This window comes from Acomys russatus, chromosome 1 (genome assembly GCF_903995435.1).
Source record: "Acomys russatus chromosome 1, mAcoRus1.1, whole genome shotgun sequence".
In the NCBI taxonomy this organism is placed as follows: Eukaryota; Metazoa; Chordata; class Mammalia; order Rodentia; family Muridae; genus Acomys; species Acomys russatus.
The window spans coordinates 19,075,579-19,102,976 of record NC_067137.1 but is presented as its reverse complement, the minus strand read 5'-3'; the positions used below and the strand labels follow the sequence as shown (position 1 = coordinate 19,102,976).

The window sequence follows — 27,398 nt, the reverse complement described above, 5'->3', positions numbered from 1 at the left end:
TACCATTTATATGTAAGATAGCATTATTAAATGCCTAAGCACTGTGGATTTCTGGACACTGTATTATTTTAGAAAAGAAATTATTTTATACATTGCATTTTCTTTCTATAAATACACCTTTTATTTTTGTAATGAGAGTATCAAGATTAAAAAAATACTAGCGATAAGTACAGGGGACCTGACAGTTTCTTGTCCACCTGAATGAAGGGTAAAGGACAGGTTACTCACTCTAGTATTCTTACACTTAACCTTGTGTGTCTGACTTAATGAATGACGACAACAACAAAATAAGAAAATAACAATAAAAAAGAAATGAATGTTGGTGTGAATACATGTATAACATGTTCATATACCTGTTTTTGGTTTTAGAGTAATGGTCTTAAGTTCATTGACAATAGTTTTTCATATTTTACTACTACGAGCTTATGTTTGATTTGGCTTGCTGCCACCCTTTCTCTCTTACACTTGCTTTAAATCATCTCCAGTCAGTATAACATACCTATACATATTTCAGGTATTTAGAGGCTTCCTTCCACACAAACTTTTTCATGTAGACATTTATTTAATAATTTATAATTGTATATGAGCTATATATCAAATTTTTATATCACATTTCTTTTAGCAGCTTATATATTGCTTGTGTTTGATCTATGTAATAGTGGTTTTAACACTGCTTTTCAGGGCTGGGATTACAGCTCAGCTTTGTTTTGTTTTTTTAATGTTTTTAACATTTATTTTAGGTATGTGAGTGTTTTGCCTGCGTATATGTATTGCGTCATGTGCCTGCTTGGTGCCCATGGAGGTTTTAGAAAAGGGGTTCAGAGTCATTCAGAACTGTGAACAACCATGTATGTGGGTGCTGGGAACTGAATTTGGATTCTCTTTAGGAGCAGTGAATGCTCTCTAACTAGTTAGCCTCTCGCTCAGTGTTAAGGTGCTCCAAGTTAACACATAGCGCTCCAAGTTTGATGCTCAGCACTGCCCCCTTTAAAGCACAAAAGACAAGCCACATAAAGCTATGTTGTATTTTCTTTGGTTTCTTACATGATGTATATTATTTTTTGGGGGTGCTGGGGATTGAACTCAAGATCTTATACATGCCAGGCTCTTATATATGTGGGTAATATATATCCTTAGCCTGTAAGGTTCACTTTTTTTTTTTTTAAGTTAAATTGTTTTTACTTTGTCTTTTAAGCGATGATTTACTGGAGGATTCAGACAGTGAAGAGCATTCCAGATCAGATTCTGTGACGGGTATGTAAAAACCTTAGATAATATGTTTCAAATATCTTTATTTTTATACAGTTCAAAATAAATCTTAATGCCAATTAATTTTTAATTTCCTAGTGAAACTGGAAATCTTTACCAATACACAACTTCAGTTTTCTGTGCTTAACAGAGATCCTGAATTAAGTATAAGGATATTGTGTTTTGTAATTAAAATTTACACAACACCATTTCATTTAAAGGGAATCAAGTATTAAATCTCACATATGCCAGAGGATGAAAATGTTGCATATTTTATTTGTACACTATATCAAAATAGCTGAAACAGTAAAATAGCAGTTGTGGCATCAAATAGATGTTGCCTTCTTTGCTCATGAAATACTAAGTAAAGCAACATAGGTTATCATGTAGCCCAGGCTGCCCTGGAGCTTGCTTTGTAGCTTAGCTGAGAGTGAACTCCACAGTCTTCTTGCCTTAACCTCCTCAGTGTTGTATTATAGGCAACATCTGACTTATAGATGTCATATTTTTCAATATTATTCATATTGGAGGCTAGTGCATCTCAATTGGTTTTATTATATCTTTTTTTCTTTGTGGGTACATGTATGTGTTTGAGTGTATTCATTTGCTCATGTGCCCAAGAAGGCTGGAGGTTGATATGTTGAATGTCTCTGTTATTTTTCCACCTTAGTTTATGAATCTCTCTCTCTCTCTCTCTCTCTCTCTCTCTCTCTCTCTCTCTCTCTCTCTCCTTCTCCCCCCTCCTTCTTCTCCCTCTCCCCTCCCTCTCTCCCAACCTCCCTCTCCTCCCCTCTGCACCCCCCCCAACTCCATCTCTCTGTCTCTGTCTCTCCACACTTTCACTGTGTAGCCCCAGGCTGTCCTGGAACTCACTCTGTAGAACAAGCTGCCTTTGAACTCACAGAGATCTGCCTACCTCCGCCTCCCAAGTGTTGGAATTAAAGGCATGCACCACCGCTCATGGAAATGGGACTTGACTGTTTGACTTGGCTAACTGGCCAGGAGGATACAGGGCTCCCTTGTGCTGCAGTTACAAATAGTTACTCCCATGCTTGGCTTTTACATGAGTGCTGGTAATCTGAACTTGAATCCTCAGGATCACACAGCAAGCCTCACAACTTACTTAGACGCTTACAGTTGAGCCATCTGTCATATCATGTTAGAATATAAATCCCAATCTTCTTATTATCATAGTCTAATTATATTTCCTAAACTGCAAAATAATATTTAACATGCGTTAAAGAATCAGCAAAGTATCTGAGAAATACCCAGTTTTTAAAAAGTGATGGTTATTGTGTCATGCCATGAACATGTAACATACCTAATGTCTTTAGAAGAAACATGGGTTTGTGTAGTGTAATCATTAAAAACTGTAGTTATTATAAAATAGTGAATGTTTTCTAAATTGTTTGCTATGAAATAGTTTTGAAGCTGCTAAGGAGAATGTCACACTGACTGTGATATAACACTTATTTTTCATGTACTTAGCTCTGGTAAAACACAAAAAGATGTGAAAATATCCTGAATGAAAAAGAGATATATAATTCTAGAAAAGTAAAGAATTGATTCCTTTTAGAAAGTTTAGACTAGTCTGGCAGGGTGGTTCAGGAGGTGGTTGGTGCCTGCTGCTTACTCAGATGACCTGAGTTGTATCTCTGAAATCTGTATTGGTGGAAGGAGACAGCAGAGTCCCACACGTTGTCCTTGGAACTCTACACATGCTCCATGATGTGTGTGGACACACACACACACACGCACACGCACACACACATGCACACATTTACTGCACACAATTTAAGCTCATGAAGTTGCTGCCTTTTTTGTTTTGTTTGTTTCTTAGTTTTTTGAGACAGGGCTTCTCTGTATAGACTTGGCTGTTCCGGACTTACTTTTTAGACCAGGCTGGCCTCGAACTCACAGCGATCCGCCTGCCTCTGCCTCCCAAGCGCTGGGATTAAAGGCATGTGCTAGCATGCTTGGCTTGTTGCTGCCTTTTTACAAAGACAGAAGTGGCATGCTATTACATTTTTAGAAATTAGGGTGTGCACTGGAGACCCATACAGGAAAGACCCCTGATTTTGTTAGGTCACTAAACTCTGTGGGCTTTATTTTTTTGTTTATGAAATATTTGTAGTAAATGTTCTTCCCTGTTTACTTACTTTCTTCCTTAAATCCGTTTTAACTATAGCAACTTACTTATGCCATGACTTTATTTATTTATAATTTTTTTTGGGTCTAAAGAGCTCAGTATGTATATTTGGGATTAATAATACTTATATTTTCTGGGCATGCTGGCAATGCCCTAATCTGTCATGATGGCAATAGTAATCAGGAGGATTGCTACAAGTTTGAGCCTAGCCCATGATATATATGTGGTAAGACCCTGTCTGACCTCCCAGAATAATACTTGGATTTGGTCAGTATTCTAATTTTTCATCTGTGATTGTTTGATTTTCTACACTGCCTTAGGATAAACTCCAGTTTCCAATATTCAGACATTTGTCATCTATTCTTTTCTTTTGAGACAGGAACTCATTGTGTACCTATGGCTGGCTTGGAACTTGCTATGGTCAGGCTAGCCTTGAGCTCAAAGAGTTCTGGTCTTCTTCCCACAGAGTTTTGGGATTAATGGTGTTTTGTGCTATCCAGAGTCCTTTTCATATATCCTTGGTACATGTGATGCATTTTTAAATGAATGTTGTCTTTGGATAGATTACATTAAAAGGTCATAGTAGTAAGGGATAAAATCCTTCCAGCTTAAAACATTTATATTCCTTCATTTGTGTTTAATAAGCATTGTGTACAAGAGTGTAAGTTCATGTGTGTGGAAGCCAGACACCTCTAGTTTTTTGTTTTTGTTGTTTGTTTGTTTGTTTTTAAACAAACTTTATTGGCTTAGAACTTACCAGTTCTAGGCTAGACTGTTTGGCCATTAAGCCCCAGGGACCTGCTTATCTTATCCTCTCCAGTGCTGGTTACAAATATGCTTTGCTTGCCTGGCTTGTTTCAGGTGGGCTCTGAGTATTGAGTCAGGTCCCTCAGGCTTTCCTACAAGACATACACTTTTCTGACTGAGCTACCTTCTCAGCCCTAGTTAATTTCTTCATTTGAAGACTTGTAAGTAGGCTATTCTTTCATAGGAAAATATAGTTTTCATTTTTTTCTTTTTTTTGGGGAAGTATGGGGGTCACCTTTGAGACAAGATTTCTGTGTGTAGCTCTGACTGTCCTGGCCTTGCTATGTAGACCAAGCTGGACTCGAACTCACAGAGATCTGCCTGCTTCTGTGTCCCGAGTGCTGGGATTAAAGGCTCCTGGCTCTAAACTATATTTTTTTATACCAATAATTTTTGGAGGATTATGAAGTAAACATATCTAATCTTGATAGTAATAAGACATGTAGTCTCATCCTGAAGTGTCTTAAAATTTTTAGATGCCATTTCAGAATTTTACAACTTTAAGTGATTTGTATTAATTTGAATGACATAGTCCAAAGAAAGAACTGTAGAATATATTAACCTCAAAATTATGTGTGCACAATAAGAGGCATCTGGTTTTGGTTGAAAGTTGTAAGTTTTGAAAGTTCCTACTTGATTTCAAAGAGGAAAGTTTTGTTTGTGAACCATATATCTATCTGAATTAAGGAAAAATGACTTCCCTTGAATATTGAAGAGAAGTGTTGACAGGAGAGTTGAGTACAAATTGAATTTTGATGGCTTTAGGAAAGAGGCAAGACAAAATCCAATTGCTTAGCTTAGGAAGTGTGACTGTTGGAAGCTGTGGCTTTGATACTATTTGAGAAAGCAAGCCCCAGAATGATTTCCCAAAGTGATTGGAAACATTGTAGGTACAGCCACAACCATTTATTATGTATCTAGTTTGTGTCTAGTACAGACTTTGAATTAAGGGCCTGGCTGTGGTGCATTGGCAGAGTGGTTGCCTGACATACATGAGGCCCTGTGTTCATGCCAGAGCATTGTAAACATACATTGGAGAAGGAGGAATCAAGTTGAAGATGCCAGATTTTTTTTTTTAAGTTTATTATGTATACAGCCAGAAGAGGGCATCATATCACATTATGGATGGTTGTTAGCCACGATGTGGTTGCTGGGAGTTAAACTCAGGACCTCTGGGAGAACAGTCAGTGCTCTTAACCTCTGAGCCATCTCTCTAGCCCCCAAGATGCCAGATTTTTGTACTGAGTTATCCTGTTTCCCAGATAGGCAGTGAGTGGTTATAAGAGGAAGTAGAATAATATAACTATTTGCTATATTATTCTTTCGTATATTTAATTTTTAGTTCTTTGCTTTCTTTCTTTCTTTTCTTTTTTTTTTTAGGAAGAAAGAAACAATTTTATTTGAATATGACATGATTTTCTACACGGAATGCACTATAAAGAATATAGGAAATGCTCTTACAATTAAGTTCTTTCCTTTCTTAGTCATCACTATATAGAGTACTCCTTCGCATTCAGTCTCTTGAATATTGGGATTACAACAGAAGCCACTCAACTTAGTTTATCATTTCCTTTTAAACAGCTTCATTGTGCATACCATTTTCTTTAAATATTATCTTAATTTGTGTGCTTTGTCGATTTATTTTGACTTAATACATATATAAATCTAAACTGTTCTGTTTGGACAATTTCTTTTCATAACTTAAAAAAGAAGTTATTTAAGTTCTTTAGTCCATCAGATTAGGTAAGCATCTCCAGAATATATTTTACATCATTAAAAGTATAAAACTTCTTTTTACTTTGAGTTTCCAGTACGAGAAAGTTGATGTAGACAATGCCATGCAGTTAAGTAGTTGTTGTTATAGCCACAGAGTACGGAAGGAATGAACAGTCTTTCGATTCTGCTTCAGTTAGGAAATATTTCAGTTGTAGAGGTTAGTAATATGTGAAGTTCAGATAATCCCAGATAAGTGGAAATTCTGGGTAATACTATTCAGTGAATGTTGAAGAGACTATAATGGTTTACTATCACTGATCCCTTGCTTATTATTTGTACTTCAGTCTTCATTCATTCACTTATTTACTTATTTTTTATTTATTTTTGGTTTTCAAGACAGTGTTTCTCTGTGTAGTCCTGGCTGTATTGGACCAGGCTGGCCTTGAATTCACAGCCACTTAACCTCCCTCTGCCACCACACACGACCTATTGACTGATTCTTGTTTTTTTCTTTTTTTTAAAGATTTATTTATTTATTTTGTATGCAGTGTTTTGTGCCAGAAGAGGACACTAGATCTCATTATAGATGGTTGTGAGCCACCATGTAGTTGCTGGGAATTGAACTCAGGACCTTTGGAAGAGCAGCCAGTGTTCCTAACTTCTGAGCCATCTCTCCAGCCCCCTATTGGCTGATTCTTAAACACACACACACACACACACACACACACACACACACACACACACACACACACACACACACACACACACACACACACCCACCCACCCACCCCAAAATGAAGCCAAATTAGTTGAGAGAATTTTCACTTCAGTATTAAATTACTTGAGTGGAGGGCTTATTGTTGTCTCTGGTGGAGTTTCGTATTGTATGTGACTGTCAGCATTGTGGAATAAGAGGGAAGAAATGGTGCTTTGAGTCTTAAAGTAGTTTTTTAAAAAAGAAACTGAGATGATAATATTTTTCTTGGGTATTTGAGTGTAAATTATAATACACAAATAATATTGGATGTATTTTTGGTTTAGAAATGAAGTTAAGAAATTCTATTCTTTTTTGTTTTTCAAGATTTATTTATTTATTATGTATACAGTGTTCTGCCTGCATGACAGAAGAGGACATTAGATCATGTTATATATAGATGGTTGTGGGCCACCATGTGGTTGCTGGGAATTGAACTCAGGATCTCCAGAAGAGCAATCAGTGCTTGTAACCTCTGAGCCATCTCTCCAGTCGGAAATTATTCCTTTAATACATAAATTAAAGCAATAACTAAATAATATGTTAATTCTTTATTTACCTCCCCATGCTTTCAGAATCAATTTTTAAATCTCAAAAGAATATATTTGAGTTGAAAATAATTTTCAATTTTTTGAGTAGTTTTTGTTTTTGTTTTTAATTTTCTTACATAGGATCACCTGAGTGATTAAATTTCTTTTAAAATACTTGAAATAGTGCCGGGTGTGGTGGCGCACGCCTTTATTTCCAGCACTTGGGAGGCAGAGGCAGGTGGATCGCTGTGAGTTCGAGGCCAGCCTGGTCTACAAAGTGAGTTCAGGACAGCCAAGGCTACACAGAGAAACCCTGTCTCGAAAAACAAAAAGAAAAACCAAAACCCAAAAACCAAACCAAACCAAAACAACAACAACAAAAAAACTTGTAATAAAAGCCGGGCATGGTGGCGCATGCCTTTAATCCCAGCACTTGTGAGACAGAGGCAGGTGGATCACTCTGAGTTCGAGGTGAGTCCAGGACAGCCAAGCTACACAGAGAAACCCTGCCTTGAAAAAACCAAAACAAAACAAAAAATACTTGAAATTAAAAAAAAAAATACCCTAAAACCTTGAGTGTGCATGTGTATATGGCACACGCACACATGTGAAGGCCAGAGGGACAGCTTTCCAGGGGTTGCTGTTCTCCTTCCACCGAGTGTGTTCCAGTGATCACGCTGAGGCTGGCTTTGGGGCAAGAGCCTTTACCTGCCAAGGTATCTTGCTGGCTATGAAATACTTTGAATTCTTTTATTTCCTGTAATCCATAGACCAGAGTAATTAGGAAAAACTTGACTGAAATACATGACCAAGGCTGTTGCATCTAATGTGTTGTATTCTTCTTTTCAAAGGGCACACATCACAGAAGGAAGCCATGGAAGTAAGCCTTGAAATAACAGCGCTCAGCATTCTCCAGCAGCCAGAAACACTGCAGTGGGAGATTGTGGCTAATGTGCTTGAGGATACTGTTAAAGATCTTGAAGAACTTGGGGCAAACCCTTGCTTAGCAAACTCTAAGAGTGAAAAGACAAAGGAAAAGCACCAGGAACAACACAACATTCCCTTTCCATGCTTATTGGCTGGAGGTTTATTAACATATAAATCTCCTGCTACCTCACCCATTAGTAGTAATTCTCACAGGTCACTGGATGGTTTAAGCAGAACTCAGGGCGAAAGTGTATCAGAACAAGGGTCAACTGACAACGAATCCTGCACAAATTCAGAACTGAACTCTCCTCTGGTAAGGAGGACTTTACCTGTTTTACTTCTTTATAGTATCAAAGAATCTGATGAGAAAGCAGGAAAAATCTTTTCACAGATGAACAATATTATGAGTAAAAGTTTGCATGATGATGGATTCACGGTTCCACAGATTATTGAAATGGAGCTGGATAACCAGGAGCAGCTGTTGTTGCAGGACCCACCTGTGACTTACATTCAGCAGTTTGCAGATGCGGCAGCCAGCCTCACCTCCCCAGATTCCGAGAAGTGGAACTCTGTGTTCCCCAAGCCTGGGACTCTGGTTCAGTGCTTGAGGCTACCAAAGTTTGCCGAGGAGGAGACTCTTTGCATAGACTCTATAACTCCTTGTGCTGATGGAATTCATTTGTTGGTGGGACTGCGGACATGCTCTGTTGAATCTTTGAGTGCAATAAATCAAGTCGAGGCCTTGAACAATTTAAATAAATTAAACTCTGCACTATGTAATAGACGGAAAGGTGAGCTGGAATCCAATCTTGCTGTAGTGAATGGTGCAAATATTAGTGTGATTCAACATGAGTCACCATCAGATGTGCCGACTCCATTGATCATTCAGCCAGAGCAGAGGAATGTTAGTGGTGGGTATTTAGTTCTTTACAAAATGAATTATACCACTCGAATAGTGACTTTAGAGGAGGAGCCGGTAAAAATCCAACATATCAAAGATCCCCAGGACACAATTACCTCGCTCATTTTGCTTCCACCCGATATACTGGATAATGGAGAGGATGACTGTGAAGAACCTGCTGAGGAGATGCAATTGACCTCAAAGAATGGGATTGAAAGAGAAAAGAAGTCTGACATTTCTACTCTTGGACACCTGGTAATAACCACTCAGGGAGGATATGTAAAAGTATTAGACCTTTCAAATTTCGAAATTTTGGCCAAAGTGGAGCCTCCCAAAAAGGAGGGCACTGAAGAACAGGATACATTTGTTTCTGTCATTTACTGCTCAGGCACAGACAGGCTGTGTGCATGCACCAGAGGTGAGCAGTTGCTTGATTCTTCTGAACAATCTTTCTGTGGCATTTATCTACGTACATATCTAGTGTAAATTTTAAGTCCATGTAGGAGAGGATTCTTTTTTCTTTTCAGATAATACTGTTTTTTACAGACCTTATTATTATTATTTTTTTTTAAAACTTCCAGAGGCAAGAGATCTATTTGTAAATACCTTAGTATGTTCTCTGAAAGTTCTTCTCAGCTGAATGTAGAGGTTTGCTTGGAACAGTGAAACTCCAGGATGAGTTCAAGGCCACCCTGGATTGTGTAGCAAGAAAGATCTGCTTAATTTCAAGAAACTAGTATCCTGGTAGTTTTGTAACTATTGACTATATTGCCTACATCTGTGGACCTAGTTGCTTTAGAAACTAGGATAGGAAGGGCCAGTGTGTTGCTATGACAACATACCTAACATAAGCCTGCTTAAAGGAGGAAAGACTTACTTGGGCCCATGGTTTCAGAGATTTTAGTTTGTCACAGCTGAGCACATGTGACTGATCAGGGCAGCTACAAAGCCAGGGGGAGTGTGTGTTGTCCCCTGCATTCAGGGCAGTGTGGGTTCCTTTCCTGGGGAGTCTGGGCTGAGAATCTGGTCGCAGAGTCTTCTTCAGCTTAGACAGAGTTTTCTTTAACCTTCTGGAGGAGGTTAGCTGAGGAAGACCCTGTCCCAAGAACCAGTCACTGGGAAGGCCTCCTTGGCGGGGAAGGAGCTTTCTGGTCAGATCCCCTAACTTGAGGGAGTACAGGGCTGCCTCGCATTAAATGGAGATTGAGTTGGGATTGAGCCACCAGGAGTTTTGTGTCCCTTCCACCAGGGGAAGGGAGCCTTGGACTTGTAAGAAGGCCAGATAGCCAAGCATGCTTGGTTAAAATAAAGACAGTCAAGAATTGAAGAGCTAGATTTTAATTCACCAAGCTATTGTTAATTTAAAAAAAAAAAAAAAAAAAAAAAAAAAAAAAAAAAGACAAAGACAGGGAGAAATGGGGAGTGAGTGGCCCACCCTGAGAGCTCTGGGTTTTAAGCCAAGGATAAGTGAATTGCAGGAGGCTTACCCAGGACACCTCCCAGGGCTTGTTTCCAGGACAGCTTTGATACGTGTTTCTTCAAAGAGCCAGCTTTTGACAGCCTTTGGCCTAAAGTCTGTGTGGTTTACTTTGAAAATGTCTCTGCAAGGAACTAGCCTTTGACACATTTTAGGATCTTGTGGACTATTGCCAGCAGAGGGAACACCTGCCTATTTCCAAGCACAAAGCTTACTGGATGAGGGGGGTCTCCTTTACCTACAGACAAAGGCCCACAGGGCAGCAGCACCCCCCCCCCCCCCCCCCCCCCCCCCCGCCAAGCGCTTGCACTATCTTGTGTGCAAATGCCCTGTAGATTCACTTAATAGATAATGCTTTTTTTGGCCTTCTAGGTATCTCTTAATATTGCCAAGTTGATTAGCTGCTGCAGTCTATTGCTTAGGTGTCTTATAATCAAATAATATAAGATTTCTGGCACAGATTACTTCTGGACAAAACAACTTAGCAAGTAATCCTTAGTTTTATAAAATGTTAAGATATTTGGCCTTCTTTTCTCATAATCTTTGGCTGGTAATAAATTAGTTTTGCAACATTAGAGGCCCCTTTGGACACTGTGCACTATTTTTCCATATATTTAATTGTGTAAGCCAAATAACTGCACAACAGATTTTGACAGATATTGTTGGCATTTTGAGGTGTAACAAATACCTATTAATAAGATAGTTGGAATTGTAGGGTCACAAAATTCTTCAAGCGTAGATGACTAACCAAGACTTTGTGGATTTGGGAAGACCTACACAATTCTCTGTGTTTTTGGAAGACATTAAGCTGAGTGTTTTGTTAAGTACATTCCTAGGGCTTAGCCAAAGAGAACTAATGCATTGATTTTTTCAGATAACGTATTTGAGCTACATCTAGTGAAATACCCAAGGGCAGTGGAGGAGGGGGATCTTCAAATTACATTAAAATCAAAGTAAATTGACATAAAATAGGAACAGTTCAGCATAACTTTAGAATGATAAAAACGTTGAAGTCTGTGTGAGACTTGAGAGGAGCTCCTTTTTCTTAAGATTTGTTTATTTTATGCATAAGTGCTCTGTTTTTCATGCACACCAGAAGAGGAATTCAGATTCCATTTCAGATGGTTTTGAGCCACCGTGTAGTTGCTGGGAATTGTACTTAAGACCTCTGGAAGAGTAGGCAGTGCTCTTAACCACTGAGCCATCTCTCCAGCCACCGAGAGTAGCTCTTTTAAATACTAAAAGGTTGCAGCAATTTTTACTTACTGATCACTTGTGCCGTTTGTTACTCTGTCAGTGGTTACACCATCTTTATAGTGCATATTCTTTTTATAGATCTCGTTTTGCAGGTCAATAAACTATGTGAAAGAGAGTTCAGTAACTTGTCCTAATCACAGAGCTAATGATTGACTGAGAGGATTCTAAGCTGGTCTGTTTGTTGTCAGAGTCTTTTACACTGTACTGTCAGTATAACAAAAGCTGAAGAATCTTAGAATACATTTTCTGAAGTATTCAATATGGAGGATCTGAGAAGTTGTCATCTTGCCATAAATCCTCCAAAATGGTGCTTGAGTGATTTTGCTTAGGGCACTTGCTTGTTAGTCCTAGTATGTGCAAAAATGTAGTAAATGTAGTTCTTCAACGCTGCGATTTCAGGTGTGCCATCAGGAGAAATTCTGGAGAACTCAATCACATATGTTTTCCCTATGTGTGAGCTTGTCAGTGTCCATTCGCAAGGCTGACATGGAGTCCTTCTCTAATTCACCATCTTCATTGAGGCATGGTCTTAGTCTAGCTGGCTTGTTCCAAGTGTCCCGTCTCTGCCTTTCTGAGCACTGAAATAGCAGGTGGCCATCATAGCCACCTGACATTCACAAGAGTTCTGGGAATCCAAGCTCTAGTCCTCATGCTTGTATGGCAAGCTCTTTATCTACTAAGTCATTTCCCCAGCTCTGAATCTGTGGTTGTTGATTTGTTTTTCAAGACAGGGTTTCTCTATGTAACAGCCCTAGCTGTCCTAGACTCACTTTGCAGACCAGGCTAGCCTCAAACTCTGCCTGCCTCTGCCTCCTGAGTGCTAGCATTAAAGGAGTGTGACACCACATCTGGCATCTAAATTTGTTTATGATTAAAAAAAAATTTTAACATGAACAAAAGTTAGAAGTTATACATTGTCATTAATATTTAATATATCTATAATTATTAAGTAATACTTTATTGAGTAATGTTTAAATCATGTTAAGCATCATTATCTCCTCATTCATTTCTTGTGGTGAAAACTTTGAAATTTTTTCTACTGGTTCTTTGATATGTTTATATATCTTGTTATGTGCAGTGTCTAGTAGTTACCCCAGAGTTGCTTGCTGATGTATTAGTGTCCATTGATCATGTTCCCCTCCTCCTTGACTCTGGCTCTGTAACTACCATTCTGTTCTTTAATTTCACATGAGTCACTTCATTGAGGTATTTTTCTGATTTATTTTGCTTAACATAATGATTTCTAGTTTTATCCATGTCGTTGTAAATGACAGGATTTCATTGTTTTTTGTTGCTGAGTACCATTACATGATATATGTGCCATATTTTTCTTTTAATTCATTAGTTTAAGGCCAGTTAGGAAGGTTTTCTATGTGTAGTTTTTGTTGTTCTGGAGCTCATTCTGTTTACCTGGCTATTTCCATTTCTTGTCTCCTCCTCCTCTTCCTCCTCCTCCTCTTCCTTCTCCTCCTCTTTGTCCTTCTTCTCTTCCTCCTCTTCTTCCTTGTCCTCTTCCTCCTCGTCCTCTTCCTCCTCCTCCTCTTCCTCTTCTTCTTCTTCCTCTTCCTCCTCCTCCTCCTCCTCTTCTTCTTCCTTCTTCTCCTATTTGTCCTTCTTCTCCTGCTCTTCTTTTCCTCTTTTTCCTCCTCCTCCTCCTTCTTAAGCTGTCTCTTCTTTTTCCCACTCAGTGTTCGGAATTCCTTACATATATTTGATATCGCCTTCTTGTACATAGGTTTTCTCCATGTTCTCTGATTTTATAAGTTGGGTCTGCATGCCATTGGATGTTTCTTACTGGTTATTATACTTTTTAAATTTTATTTTTCATATTTTGAGACAGTCTTTCTACTATGTAGCTCTGGCTGTCCTAGAACTCTATTGTCATAGAAGTTTTTTAGTTTTATATAATCCCATTTGTTTATATCCCATTCATTTCTTTTGCTTTTGAGGTCTGCTCTCAAAAATAAATCGCTGCCCATTTCAGTGTTCTGAAACAGTTGTCCTTTGTTTTGCTCTAGTGCTTTTCATAGTTCGTTTTTTCTCTCCCTGTCTCTCTGTCTGTCTTTCTCTGTCTCCCTCCTCTCTTCTTTTCACCTTTCTCTCTCTCTCTCTCTCTCTCTCTCTCTCTCTCTCTCTCTCTCTCTCTCCTTCTGTTAGTTGCCAGTGTGGTGAGATTAAAGACATGAATCATCATGCCTAGAAAGTTTTAGGTCTTACATGTAAGTCTTTTTGTTCTGTTTTGTATTGTTTTGTTTTTTGAGACAAGGTTTCTCTGTGTAACCGCTCTGGCTGTCCTGGAACTAGCTCTGTAGTTCAGGCTGGCCGTAAACTCACAGAGATCCGCTTGCCTCTGCCTCCCAAGTGCTGGAATTAAAGGTGTGCGCCACCACCACCCAGCCAAGTCTAATTTTTTTTATGCTGATACTTAGAGTTGGTGAGAGATAATGGTCTACTTTTATTCTTCTGCATGTGGACATCTACTTTTCCCAAAAACCATTTATTGAAATGACTATGCTTCAGTTTATGCTGTTTGCATGTTTTTGAAAATCAGTTGGTTGTAGTTGCATGGAATATATGCTTTATGTTTTCTGTTCTATTGGTTTATGTGTCTTTTTAATCTAGTACCATGAGGCCTTGATTATGGCAGTTTTTGTATTATGTTTTGTTATTTTCTGAGTATGTGTGCTTTTTGCATATGCCCATGTGATTATGGAGGCCAGTACTATGACTCTTCTGCCTCATTCTTGTGACATAACGGTTTCTCACTAAACTGGAATTGCTTTGATCATGAGCAAGCCCCAGTGATCCTTCTGTTTCTTTGCAGGAATTTGGAGTAGATATGGCATACAGCCTACTGTTTCTGCCACCCTCCCATTAGGGGAAATTGTATTTGCTGAATTGAGCCTTTTACATTATATAATGACCGTTTTCACTGCTTTTCACACCTTTTGATTTTACTGGTATTGTTACCACATTCCTACTTTACTTTGGATTATGCCTGCATGGGACATTTTATTCATTCTATTATTGCTCGTCATATTTCATAGAGGTATAGTAGGCTTCTGCTTTTTCCCCATTCTGTGACCCTGTGTCCTTAATTAGATAATTTAACCAATTCCAATTTATATTTAAGGCAATTAGTACAGGCATGATCTTATTACATTTATTCTGCTACTTCTGTTTTTGTTATAGTTATAGCTTTACTGTCCTATAGTTTCTTTTTTTAGTTTAATCAACTGTTGATTAATATAGTTCTGATCAGTTGCTCTCTTTCGGTTTGCTTATATGGATACTTATGCTGTTACTATAAGGCTTATGGGGCACATTTTTCATCATAAGAACTTGCTTTGAAGTGAAAGCAAATTCACAGGCTTGTATGAATAAGAACAGGAACCATTGAAATAAATGACTTAGTGGGCAAAGGCGTTTGCCAACCAAGCTGAGTTTGATGTCTGTAACCCACATGGTAGAAGCAGAGAACTGATTCCTAAACAAGCATACATATAGACATAAAGAAATGTAATAAAATTTTAAAGAAAAGAAGAACAGAAATAAATGAACAGTAAAATGTACTTCTAAAAACTGCAGTTGCATTCCATTCCTGTCTACATTTTCAGAAACTTAAAAAATTATATTGGCTTGAAATTGTATAACTACTGCTGCCATTAATTTTTGTGCCTTTCTATTTTTTCCCGTTTTTAAAAAAATATTTAATTTCAATTTATGTGTGTTGGTGTGAGGGCATCAGATCACGTGGAACTGGATTTACCAACAGTTGTGAGCTACCATGTGGGTGCTGAGAATTGAACTTAGGCTCCTTGGAAGAGCAGACAGTGCTCTTAACCACTGAGCCATCTCTCCAGCCCATTTTTTCCCCCTTATTACTTTCTCTTCCATTTTGGAAACCTTCCTTTAGATTTTGTGGTAGAATGTGTCTGGGGTAGAAATTGTGGTAGTGGCAGATTCCTATAATCTTAGTGAGTCAGGAGGATCTACCTTTGCCTACATCATGAGTTTAAGGCTAACCTTGGCTACATTAAAAAAAAAAAAAACAACAACAAAAACACAACAAAACCAAGAAGAAGAAGAGGAGGAGGAGGAGGAGGAAGAAGAAGAAGACGACGACTTGTTTGCTGAACATTTCTTCAGCTTCTATTTGTATGGAAAAAGAGCTCCTTTATTTCTAAAAGATATCTTTTTAGATACAGTAATGAGGGTTTTTTGTTTGCTTCAGATTTTTGGAATCTTGCTGTTTCCTCACCTTTGTAGTTTCTGTTCAAGCAAACTGAGTGTGGTGGCTTACACCTTTAATTTCAACATTTAGGAGGCAGAGGCAGGCAGATTTGAATTTGAGGCTATTTGGGTCTACATGGAGCACTCCAGCCCAGCTAGGGCTACATAGTGAGACCCTGTTTCCAAACAACAGCAACAGCAGCACCCCACAAAGTTTCTGTTGAGCAATCAGCAGTCAATTGAGGGCACATATGTGTTTATTGTTTCTTTTCTCCTATAGTCATGAGAATCTTTCACACGTTATCTGTGAGAGATTGATTATATAATGTTTTGGGGGTAGAATTGGATAAGTTTGATTGGTGTTCTTTGACCCTTTTGTACCTGGATATTTGTATTCTTTAACTTTGGGGTCTTTTCTATTACTGGGTTTGTTTGTTTGTTTGTTTCTGTTTTTATGGTTTTTGGTTTTTCAAGACAGGGTTTCTCTGCATTACAGCTCTAGCTGTCCGAACTCTCTCTGTAGACTAGGCTGCTCTTGAACTCCCAGAGATCCTCCTGCCTCTGCCTCCTGCGTGCTGGGGATTTTTGTTTTGTTTTTAATGTTCTACGCATTTCACATTCTCAAGTCTATCTCAATGCCTCTTTTTATATTAATCAAGGTTTCCTGCCATCTGTATCTCTTTTCCTCCCACACTGTCTTTTTCAGGTAGCCTGCCTTTGAGTTCAGTACCCTTTGTTTCGTCTGTGCTGTCCTGATTTAATCTTCCCTGGAAGGTGGCGTCACACACCTTTCATATTGGTCCTTAGGAGGCAAATGCAGGTGGATCAACAACCAGCTACACAGAGGAGCCCTGTCTTGAAAAACATAAAAAGGAGTTTTGTACTGAGTAAAGTTTTCAGCCTAAACATTTTACACACATGCACGTGCACACATGGCTTGTTGAGACAAGAGCTCTTCCGTGTGGCCTTGCCTGTCCTGGACTCTCTCTGTGCACTGCGGGATCTGCCTCAGCGGAACTTTTTTTCTTTTTTTTTTTTTTTAAATTAAAGTTTCTTTCATCTCTGCTAAGTATCTCTGTTAGAGCATGGAGGCATGTTGGTTTTAAAGGTTTCTTTTTATTTTGGATTATCTGTCAGAATGCTGGTGTCCTTAAAGGCCAGAGCCATGAGATCCCTTGGAGATGGTGTTACAGGCAGTTTGTGAGCTAACATGGCTGTTTCTAACCTTGTGCTAGAGCCATAGTCACTCAAGCTCTTTGCATAGTCTTCTTACAGCTGTTGATTTTATTAACAGTTTGCATGCTGGTCTCTCAGTTTGTTGTTTGAAGTTCATTCAACTGAGCAGACTTGTAGTCTTCCATCAAATTAGGGAAGTTTTTCAGCACCTCTGTCTGCCTCTTGAGTACTGGTGTTGACGGCATGTGCCACTGAGGCCATCGCCCCTTCACCTCTTACTCAGTAAGTGTTGCGTAGTTTTTCTCGGTACATCCTAATTCATGGCTGGGCACTTAGTGTTATAGGGGTTCAGTTGACTCCCTCTAAAGGACTGTTATTTCTTAGTTTGTTTTCATTGCAGGTGGCTGTCCTCACTTTTCCTGTAGGTTTTTAAGGCTTGTTTATCTTAATTTAAATTTTATATAGGTATATAATGTATTTTGATCATAATTACAGTCCCCCATATTATCCTAACTCATCCTTTTCTTCTCTTTGTACCCCTTTTTACCCCAACAGGACAGTCAGACAGAGAGAGAAGGAGAGAGAGAGAGAGAGAGAGAGAGAGAGAGAGAGAGAGAGAGAGAGAGAGAGAGAGAGAGACCACACACACACACACACACACACACTCACACACACTCACCCCCTCCTGAGTGTAATTAGAGTTGCTTTGCTTATGAGAGTGGATTGGAAAAAGGCTTGTTTCTTACCTAGTGTCTGTGTCAGCTTACCTTAGTGTTCATCCAGCTTGTGTGTCTCACAACCTTATTCAGTATGATCATGTCTCTGTTTCTCTGCCTTTATTTTCTGATGTGGACACAGCAAAAGTTAAGAATATTTGTTCATTTTTACTACTGCTGGAATTAAGAAATTGGGCTATCGATCTTAATATATATAGCTACTGGGTTGTGTCCTCATCTGTAAGATGATCACAGTAGCAGACCCTGACTCAGGCTTTTCTTAAAATTCATATGAATTAATTAAAGATATCAAACTACTGTGTTATATAATATATAATGTAATGAATATGAGAATAAATACCTTTTAACAAGTGTGTATGAATGTTTCGCTTGAATGTATGTCTGTGCCATCAGAAGGGAAAGATATAAGATCCTCTGGAACTAGAGTTACAGATGGTGTGACCCACCACATAGATTTTAGAAATTAAACCCAGGTTCTTTGCATGAAGAAGTGCTGTTAACCAATGAACCGTTTCTGTAGTCCTGAGATAGATATGTTTTTCCTCTTTTTTTGTTTTGTTTTTTGTTGTTTTTGTTTTTTGTTTTTTCCGAGACAGCGTTTCTCTGTATAGCCCTGACTGACCTGGACTTGCTTTATAGACCAGGCTGGCCTCGAACTCACATCGGCCAACTACCTCTGCATCCTGAGTGCTGGGGTTAAAGGCGTATGCCACCATGCCTGGCTCTGAGATAGGTATCTATATGCTATTTTCTTTACTAAATGTGTTGCAGTTCATTGCAGCTAAATTTCCAAGTTCTTTGACACAGGTACCTGCTATAGTCTTTTTAATCTGGTGTCAAGCATATTGAAACAAGTTAAGAATTATAAACAATACTGTGTTTAGTTTAAAAACTAAATGTATGTATTTGTTGATGAAATTTAACTACACTATAGGTGGTGAGCTTCATTTTCTCCAAATTGGAGGAACTTGTGATGATATTGATGAAGCTGATATTCTGGTAGATGGATCCCTTTCCAAAGGAATAGAGCCATCTTTAGAAGGTTCCAGGCCTTTATCAAATCCTTCAAGTCCTGGTATTTCAGGTAAGATACTAAATTTTTAAATAATTAAAAATGCTCTTATAATCTTTCTTTCTTTCCTCCTCTGCCCCCTCCTCCTTCTTTTAAATAATGAAGTCTAGATTGCTCTGTTTAGAAAGACATTCTTTGACAAGGCTTATTATTATTATTATTATTATTATTATTATTATTATTATTATTATTATTATTATTAATTATATATAATTACTTTTCTAGTAGTTAAAAAAAATGTTAAAAACTTGCCAAAGAAAGAACTCGAGTTTCATAGATTATTTAGTGTAGGTGAGATTTGTCTAGGGAATAAAACATGATTTCTCTTACATTTTGTAAATTACATTTTATTTAATTATTCATTTATTTGTGTGTGTGTGTGTGTGTGTTTGTCTGTCTGTTTGTATGGATGCATTCCGTAGCACTTGTGTGGAAGTTAGAGAAAAACTTGTAGGAGTCGGCTCTGTCATATGAGTCCTGGCACGTACTCCAGGTCCGTGTTTGGCAGTGGGGAGTTTTAATCCCTGAGGCGTCTCATCTGCCCTTTTCTCTCAATACATAGCCTTTAGTTTAATTAAGGAGTACAATGTGAAAGAGAGGGTCATTGGGGCTGGAGAAGGTTCAGTGGTTAAGAGCACTTGTTGCTCTTCCAGAGGACTAGAGTCCAGTTGCCAGCACTGATGTTGGACAGTTTACAACAGTCTGTAATTTTACCTCCAGTAGATCTGATACTTCTGGTCTCCAAGGGTACCTGTGCTCACATGTACCTACATAAAAATGTGCCTCCATGGAACATTAAGTGTAGAATCAATGGAGTAATAGTCTTAATAGTACATGCAATTAAATAGCTAAAAGACATTCTTACTATAGAGGTATATTTACATTGTCATCACCCGATCTCAAACTCCTGCATAGATAGCATTGTGTGTGTGTTGTTTTTGCTGTTGACACGCTCCACAGCCACTCCAGTTCCAGGTCTGCCAGTGTTGCCAGGGCTATGTTCACACTTCACCTAGGTCTCCAGACAAGGGGCAGGCTGGCTGTCTCTCCTGGCCAGCTTGTTACTTTTGCCTTTTGTTCTCATCCATGATTAAACAGACCTTGGCTGTTGTTTTAAATTTTTAAATAGATTATAAAAAGGCATTCCTTATATAATTGCTGCTTCTTTGTGCTTACTTTGTAAACAGCATGTTGTCAAAGTTAATCACTGATCTGAGAGTGGTGGTTTGTGGTTTAGTACCATCGGTCTTGTTGCCCTTAGTTATTTGCTCTTTTCTAACAGACTGTTTTTGGGAGTACTGAGTCTGAGCTGTCCCATTGCCAGTGCTGGTTAGTGTAGAATAGAGATTCCTTAGTCTACTTTATTCACTTTTCATGCATTTGGCAGCGTTGTATTTTGAATAGACAAAAATATAAATTAATATAACATTTTTTCCTTTTTTTCTTAAATCTGTCTCAAATACTGCATTCACTACTGTTAAGGAGTTGATTTATTGGTGGACCAGCCTTTCACACTTGAAATCTTGACATCTCTAGTCGAGCTAACTCGATTTGAGACACTGACTCCACGATTTTCAGCAACTGTTCCTCCATGTTGGGTAGAAGTTCAACAAGAACAGCAGCAAAGGCGGCACCCTCAGCATCTGCATCAGCAGCACCATGGTGATGCTGCTCAGCATACCCGGACTTGGAAACTGCAGACTGACAGGTGTGTGCCTTCTCCAAGGGGCTTCACTTCAAACACTTGATAGAAGTAACATGAACCTGGTGCAGTGGTGCATACCTGTGATCCTAGCAGAGAGGAACGCAGAGGCAGGTGGATCTCTATGAGTTCGAGGCCAGCCTGGTCTACAGAGTGAGTTCCAGGACAGCCAAGGCTACACAGAAAAATCCTGTCTCAAAAAACCAAAAAAGAAGTAATACGGAGTTCCCAGTTATGTTACCATTTTTCTTAGTATTGGAGTATTAATAACTTTCTCCCTTGCATTTGTCATTTGATTTTAGATGTTCCTGTATTGTTTTGTGCTATTGGATAATATAATGAAAGGCATCACTATTTATTGTTTGATAGTTTACAGATTTTTTTTTTCCCCCCAGAGCTGAGGACCGCACCCAGGGCCTTGCGCTTGCTAGGCAAGTGCTCTACCACTGAGCTAAATCCCCAACGCCAAGTTTACAGATTTAAGAAAAAGATTTATTTATTATGTATACAGTGGTCTACTTGCATGTACATCTGCACACTAGAAGAGGACATCAGATCTCATTATAGATAGTTGCATGCCACCATGTGGTTGCTGGGAATTGAACTCAGAACTTTTGGAAGAACAGCCAGTGCTCTTGACCTGAGCCATCTCTCCAGGCCTGTTTACAGATTTCTTTAGCAAATATTTAAATACATATGTGTAAAAAGAGTAACTGTTATAGACACTGGTATTGTAGTACTTGGGAAAGTCATATTTTAGTGAGCATCAGACATTGGACAGATATCCTGTGCTATATAGTCATAGTTCAAAGATGGCTTTGATTAGACTTGCCTAGGGGGTGGGGAGGGGACAAGACATATGAGTAAACACTGGAGTGCATGTGCAAGAGAAAGCACCCTTTGAAAGCTCTGTACAGAGATACTGATTCAGGGGCCATGCAAGTATAAAACCCCTGATGTAGTTTTATGACTTCTAGGTTAAAAAAACATTGTTGTAGGAGGGTTGTGAATGTAGTAGAGAGTGGTAGGAAGTGAGTTTCAACTTGTGCATTGCAGGAGATGAGGGTGTTAGAGGATTTTGAACACAGGAAAGCTCTGATAACTCTTGAGTGTTCTGTTAGGAATCAGCAGGTGGTTCTAGTTGTGGACTGTGGTGATGGTATGGTATCAGCAGATGCAAAGGCTTTAGTTTGTGCTGATGGTACCTTAGCAGATAATAGTAACAACAGAGGCAATGAAAAGAGTAGTTAGGGGCCTGGATATAAAATAAATAAATAAATTGATTAATTTATTTTTTGAGACAAGGTTTCTCTGTGTAGCCTTGGCTAGCCGTCCTGGACTCACTTTGTAGACCAGGCTGCCTCAAACTCACAGAGATCTGCCTGCCTTTGCCTCCCTGAGTGCTGGGATTGCAGGGGTGTGCCACTGCCTGTATCCCTCACCTCTTTTTTAAGGATGTGGTGTTTTTGTATCTCAGTTTTGTCTAGAACTCTTTGCATCCCAGTGTGGCAGCTGTTTCCTCCTGTTTCCCCATCATGAGTTCTGTGTTCATAGGTGTGCGCCACCACACCCTGGTTGAACAACATTAGTATTTGTTGGACTATGCAAAGAAGTAGAAAAGGTGATGCGATGCCAATGACACTACTGTATATGAAGGGAGAGCTGTGCTTTACTGAGTGCTTTTCACCTTGTCCGACAGCAACAGCTGGGATGAGCATGTATTTGAATTGGTTCTACCTAAAGCCTGTATGGTTGGACATGTGGACTTCAAATTTGTTCTGAACTCGAACATCACCAGTGTCCCCCAGATACAAGTGACACTGCTGAAGAACAAAGCTCCAGGCCTAGGGAAAGCCAATGGTGAGAGGGGTCAGAATTATTATTGGGGAACCTTGTCTGGTGGCTGGTGTCTTTACAGGAGCTAATTGTCAGCTTGACTGTGTTTCTGGGAACTCTTCTGCTTCCCAGAGCTGTTTGTCTTTTTTTTCTTTTTTCTTTTCTAAATCACTTAGAGTCAGAGTCATCTAAAGGACATTTTGGATTTTTCCAGTAACTCAGTAATTTGGCAAATTTATGGATGGTGAAGAGTTTAATCATGTCTTTTGTCATGTGACATTAGTTCCACTTCTGTGACTACTAGTTTTATTCTTTGTCTTTCTAAAGGAAGACTTGATGGCAAGAAAAACTGTTTTGAAAATTATTATTTGAAAGTAATCGATCATACTAGCCTTTTACATAATGCTAGAAATAATAATCAATTTTTCATGTGTTTACTGTATTAGGAGCTAGATATTACTTCTTAGTGTTTGTTTTTCTTTTCTTTTCTTTTTTTCATTTCCCTTCCTTTTTTCTTTAAAAATTCATTTTAAAAATTGAGAATAAATTCAGTATAAAACGGCAACATTCTAGTCTGAAAATGTTCCTTTATCGGAATGTGTGTGTGTGTGTGTGTTTTTTTTTTTTTTTTTTTTTTTTTTTGCATATGTATGTTAGGTGTGTGTGTTTGTCTGTGTATCTGTGTATTCTCTTGACATTTTCATTTAATGACTCTAGGACTTAGGCAGTTAGCATAGTTAATGCTTTGTAGGTATTTGTATTGTGCAGCTTAGGAAAGAACATTTAATTAGTTGCCATTAAGTTGCATCTTCAGGCAGTTGTTAGCATTTGTAGAGGGGAAAGTATATAAAACAACTGAGTTTAGTTTTCTCCTTGACAACTATAGTACAGCATCTATGGTGAAAATGATAGTAGTTCCCTGTTTAGAAGAAGGTTTTAGATTTATAGGCACAAAACTTATTGCTACTAAGCGAAATTAAGTTTACTAATATTTTTATCCTCTAGAAACAGCAGTAGATAGGCAGATCACCTTTCCTTTGTCTCCAGCTCTTAACATTGACGTGGAACAAAATGGGAGCCCGTCCCTGGTTGATTTGAATGAAGAAATGCAGCACATGGATGTAGAGGAGCCACAGTGTGAGTCCAACCACAGAGCTCTTGTCTCTGGCAGTCAGAGCACAGTGATCTAATGCATCCTATTCAGAAAGACTTCCTTGTGGCTTGCAAAATCTTGGTTTTAAGAGTATGATTAAAAAAAGTAACCTGTAATTATTCTGCTTTGGCAATGTGCTGTAACTTTCAGCTTACGTTTGCAAATATAGCTGCACTAATACTTGCGTAGTCTTTAATGCCTTACGATTTGAAATTAAGTTGTGATTCTATAGATCCTTTCTTGAAAATCAAGGTGAAATATCAAGTGAGAGTGAAAAACAACACATACCATAGATAATTGATTATAATTCCTTAGCATAGTGATGATTTGCTTGAACACATTCTATGTATTGTATTTGTGTAGTGATAAAACATGTAAATGGGATGGATATATCTTTTGTGGATTTTCAGTAATACACTGAAAGAAAAATATGTATTTTTCTTTTTAGGTCTTAGGTTATGCCCATTTTTAGAGGATCATAAAGAAGACATTCTGTGTGGCCCGGTATGGCTTGCTAGTGGTCTTGATCTGTCAGGTCACGCTGGAATGTTGACATTGACAAGCCCCAAACTTGTTAAAGGTGAAGTAACTTATTTTATAAAAGCAGATAAATAATATCAGCATAATATAAAAAATGCTTTGAAAATTGATCATACACACAAAAATGATGTTTTGTTTGGAACTTCGATTAGAATTTCCAGCAGCTTCCTATGTGTGGTTATCACTCATAATAAGTGACTCCAGGTGTTTGAGGTTGTTGTGTCTCTGAGATAGGGCCATGTAGGTTCATCACAGTTCTGTGCCTTAGGACATTTCAGGTTAATGTAGGGTTCAGCACCATGCAGTGGGTGCTTTTGAAACATAAACCCCTAGGTAAAGGTAAGTTCTATATGTACAAGTCCCATTGTACTTGAGGACTGTATGCCATTTTTTCATTAAAGATTTGAGATTCTAGACGGGCACAGTGACGCAGGCCCGCAATCCCATACTCGGGAGGCAGAGGCAGGTGTATCCCTTGAGTTTTGAGGCCAGTCTACAATGTGAGTCTAGGACAGCCAAGGCTACACAGAGAAACTGCGGCTCAAAGCAGACAAACAAACAAACAAACAACCAAATCAAAATAAAGCAAAAAAAAAAAAAAAAAAAAAAAAAAGATTTGAGATTCTATGATGTATTTGGATTCATTTTGGGAAGTAGTGGTACTTAAAACCAAATCTATATAAATTAGCTTTGTAATGAAAAAAAATTCTTATATAAAACAGAAATGTGTCACATGGCATTTCTTAGGAAACAGTGTTCAGCTTTCTGTTGTTGTTTTTCTTAGCAAATTTCTCCTATGACTTTTGGGTGGCGGTGGGGATCGGGGAAGAGACAGGGTCTCTACACAGCCCTGGTATTCATTATGTAATCCAGGCTGGCCTGGAACTTTGAGATCCAGCTGCCTCTACCTCCTGAGTGCTAGGATTAAAGCTATGTCCCACCACATCTGGCCCTCATGATCTTTAAAATGATGGAAGCAGTGATTGCAGAATTCTAATGGAAGAGTAAAGTATGAGTTGTGTCAAAGAAACGTTTGAAACAGCAATGAGATGGAGAGTCACATCAGATCCTGGTAGACTGGTGTATCAGTTAAGAAGAGTGGAACAGCCCTGGAGCTCCTGGGGTAGGAAGAACAAGTGTAGTGTAGTGCAACACTAGAGCCTGGCGGGGATGGAGAGAACAGCACGCAGTTTTTGCAGCTACTAAAAGATTTAGTACCTGCTGCAGCAGTAGTTTGATAGTTTGTTAGTTAGGTATATTTATTTGAAGGTATTTTTGCAATGTATTTTACACTATAGATGGGATCTGTGATCTCAATTTAGTTACAACACACTAGAGTGCGCTATTGGATTATTAACTGTAGAGTGCTTTCTTGATGACAGACACATATACAGGGGTTTTAGTTAACGTGAAGGTTTAGGCAGTATTATGTATGAGAAGAAACTGAGCCACATGAAGGTATTTGTCTCATGCCTGAAAGGGGTACATTTATTACCAAAAACCTGGTAGTTAAATCACGTTTTTCTGAATTGAGGTAAAGATATGTTTTTGATTTTTAACTATAACTATTAAAATGCATTGTATATGTATTTACACACATATATGCACGGGCATATGAAGATTAGATAAGGGGTGTAGAAGTGGCTTAAGAGACCACATGGATCAATACCAGCACCATGACAGGCTGCTCATAACTGTCTGTAGCTCCCAATAGAAGGGCTTGAACACCCTCTGTCCTCAAGACAATGGACACACACTCATAAGGACATACTCAGACACACATAAACACATAGTAACAGATAAAAACAATCATTTAAAAAAAAGGGAGGCTCTGTAGATCATAGATCATACGCCACCAAAGGCATTTGCTGACAGTAGTCCTTTATAGGCAGTTTACTTTTGCTTGTGTTTTTCTGTAGTTTACAAAATTTCTACCATTTTAATAATGTTATTGGAAGAGATATGTCCAATGATTCCTTTAGTCTCAATTTTCTGAGACTCTTATAAAGCTTTTTGCTTTTTTTCCCCCCCTATCATACCAAAGATGTCCCATTATGTAATAGTATAAATTGGGATTTCTGGCCTTTTTAATTTTTCTTTTGTGGAGTTAGTCCTTTCTCTTGCTCCATCATGATAAGAAAGTTGACTCTTTTGGCATAAGTTATTCATCTCTTCACTCCTCCAGGTATGGCAGGAGGGAAGTACCGGTCATTTTTAATACATGTCAAAGCAGTGAATGAAAGAGGAGCAGATGAGATGTGCGGCAGTGGCATGCGACCTGTTGTGAGACTTCCGTCTCTGAAACACCAGGGTCACAAGGGCTACTCACTTGCTTCTCTCTTGGCAAAGGTTGCAGCAGGCAAGGTATGGACATGATTTTGAACAGGACTTGACTGTGGCTTAGGTTTGTTGGAAGATGTGCTTCTCTTGGTTGATAGGTTGTTTGCTGCTTAGTCTATTTCTAATTTTTCTTTGAAGTTGTTTCAGAGTATATATAATTATAATTAAGAGAATGTTTTTAGTTAACTTTGGATAAATAATTAGCTTTTATAAACTGTCTTCAATAGGGAGTAATTTTAGAAGGTACTTCCCTTTAAACTCAGGAGTTTTTTGTTCTTATGGCAGCCCCTTCCACCAACAAGCAAGTTGAAAAACAGTTAACAACTAACAGGGAGTCCCAGGACAGGTAGGGCTACACAAAGAAACCCTGTCTTGAAAAGAAAGAGAAAAAAACAAAAAACAAAAAAGCCCTAACACTAGGGAGTCAGAAATCCTGTGACATGCTGTCTCTGCTCTCTGCCAGAAGAGAGTGTAAGCATCCTCAAGGTTTCCAAAGTTTCAGGGAGCCTGGAGTTGTCATTTTGGGAGGACCCTTCGGGGTTCTGCCTGGTTGTCCATCTTAGTGACTAGTGGAGCTTGGCCATTTTGTTTTGAGAACATGATACTTCAATGGCACACAAGGCCTCTTGGACTATATCTCAGCTTCGCTCTGTTGTCCTTGGGCAACTGTTTCAGCTTCATCTTGTTCCTTCCAAAAAAGAACCAGATCTCATTGTCACTGTTTTTGATTTGAATCTGTCAACCAGGACCTTGGGATTCTCCTCATTATAGTTGGGATCTACCTCAAAATGTTTGTTTTGTTTTATTTTTTGTTTTTTTAGTGCCTGATGCTGCTTACAGGTG

At 38.6% G+C, this 27,398-nt stretch overlaps 1 protein-coding gene across 2 annotated transcripts in view; it reads left to right on the top strand.

The window, feature by feature from the left end:
• Nucleotides 1-27,398, top strand: part of Birc6 (baculoviral IAP repeat containing 6) — a 182,177-nt gene that overhangs the window by 38,009 nt on the left and 116,770 nt on the right. Inside the window, exons 8-15 of one of the 2 annotated variants that reach the window (XM_051168400.1) lie at nt 1,196-1,254; nt 8,056-9,450; nt 18,847-18,996; nt 20,467-20,692; nt 22,386-22,546; nt 23,570-23,659; nt 24,124-24,255; nt 26,401-26,579. In XM_051168400.1, coding sequence (XP_051024357.1) covers nt 1,196-1,254; nt 8,056-9,450; nt 18,847-18,996; nt 20,467-20,692; nt 22,386-22,546; nt 23,570-23,659; nt 24,124-24,255; nt 26,401-26,579 — 2,392 coding nt within the window. Of the gene's footprint in view, nt 1-1,195; nt 1,255-8,055; nt 9,451-18,846; nt 18,997-20,466; nt 20,693-22,385; nt 22,547-23,527; nt 23,660-24,123; nt 24,256-26,400; nt 26,580-27,398 lie in introns of both variants that reach the window. The other variant, XM_051168481.1, reaches the window with a different exon arrangement.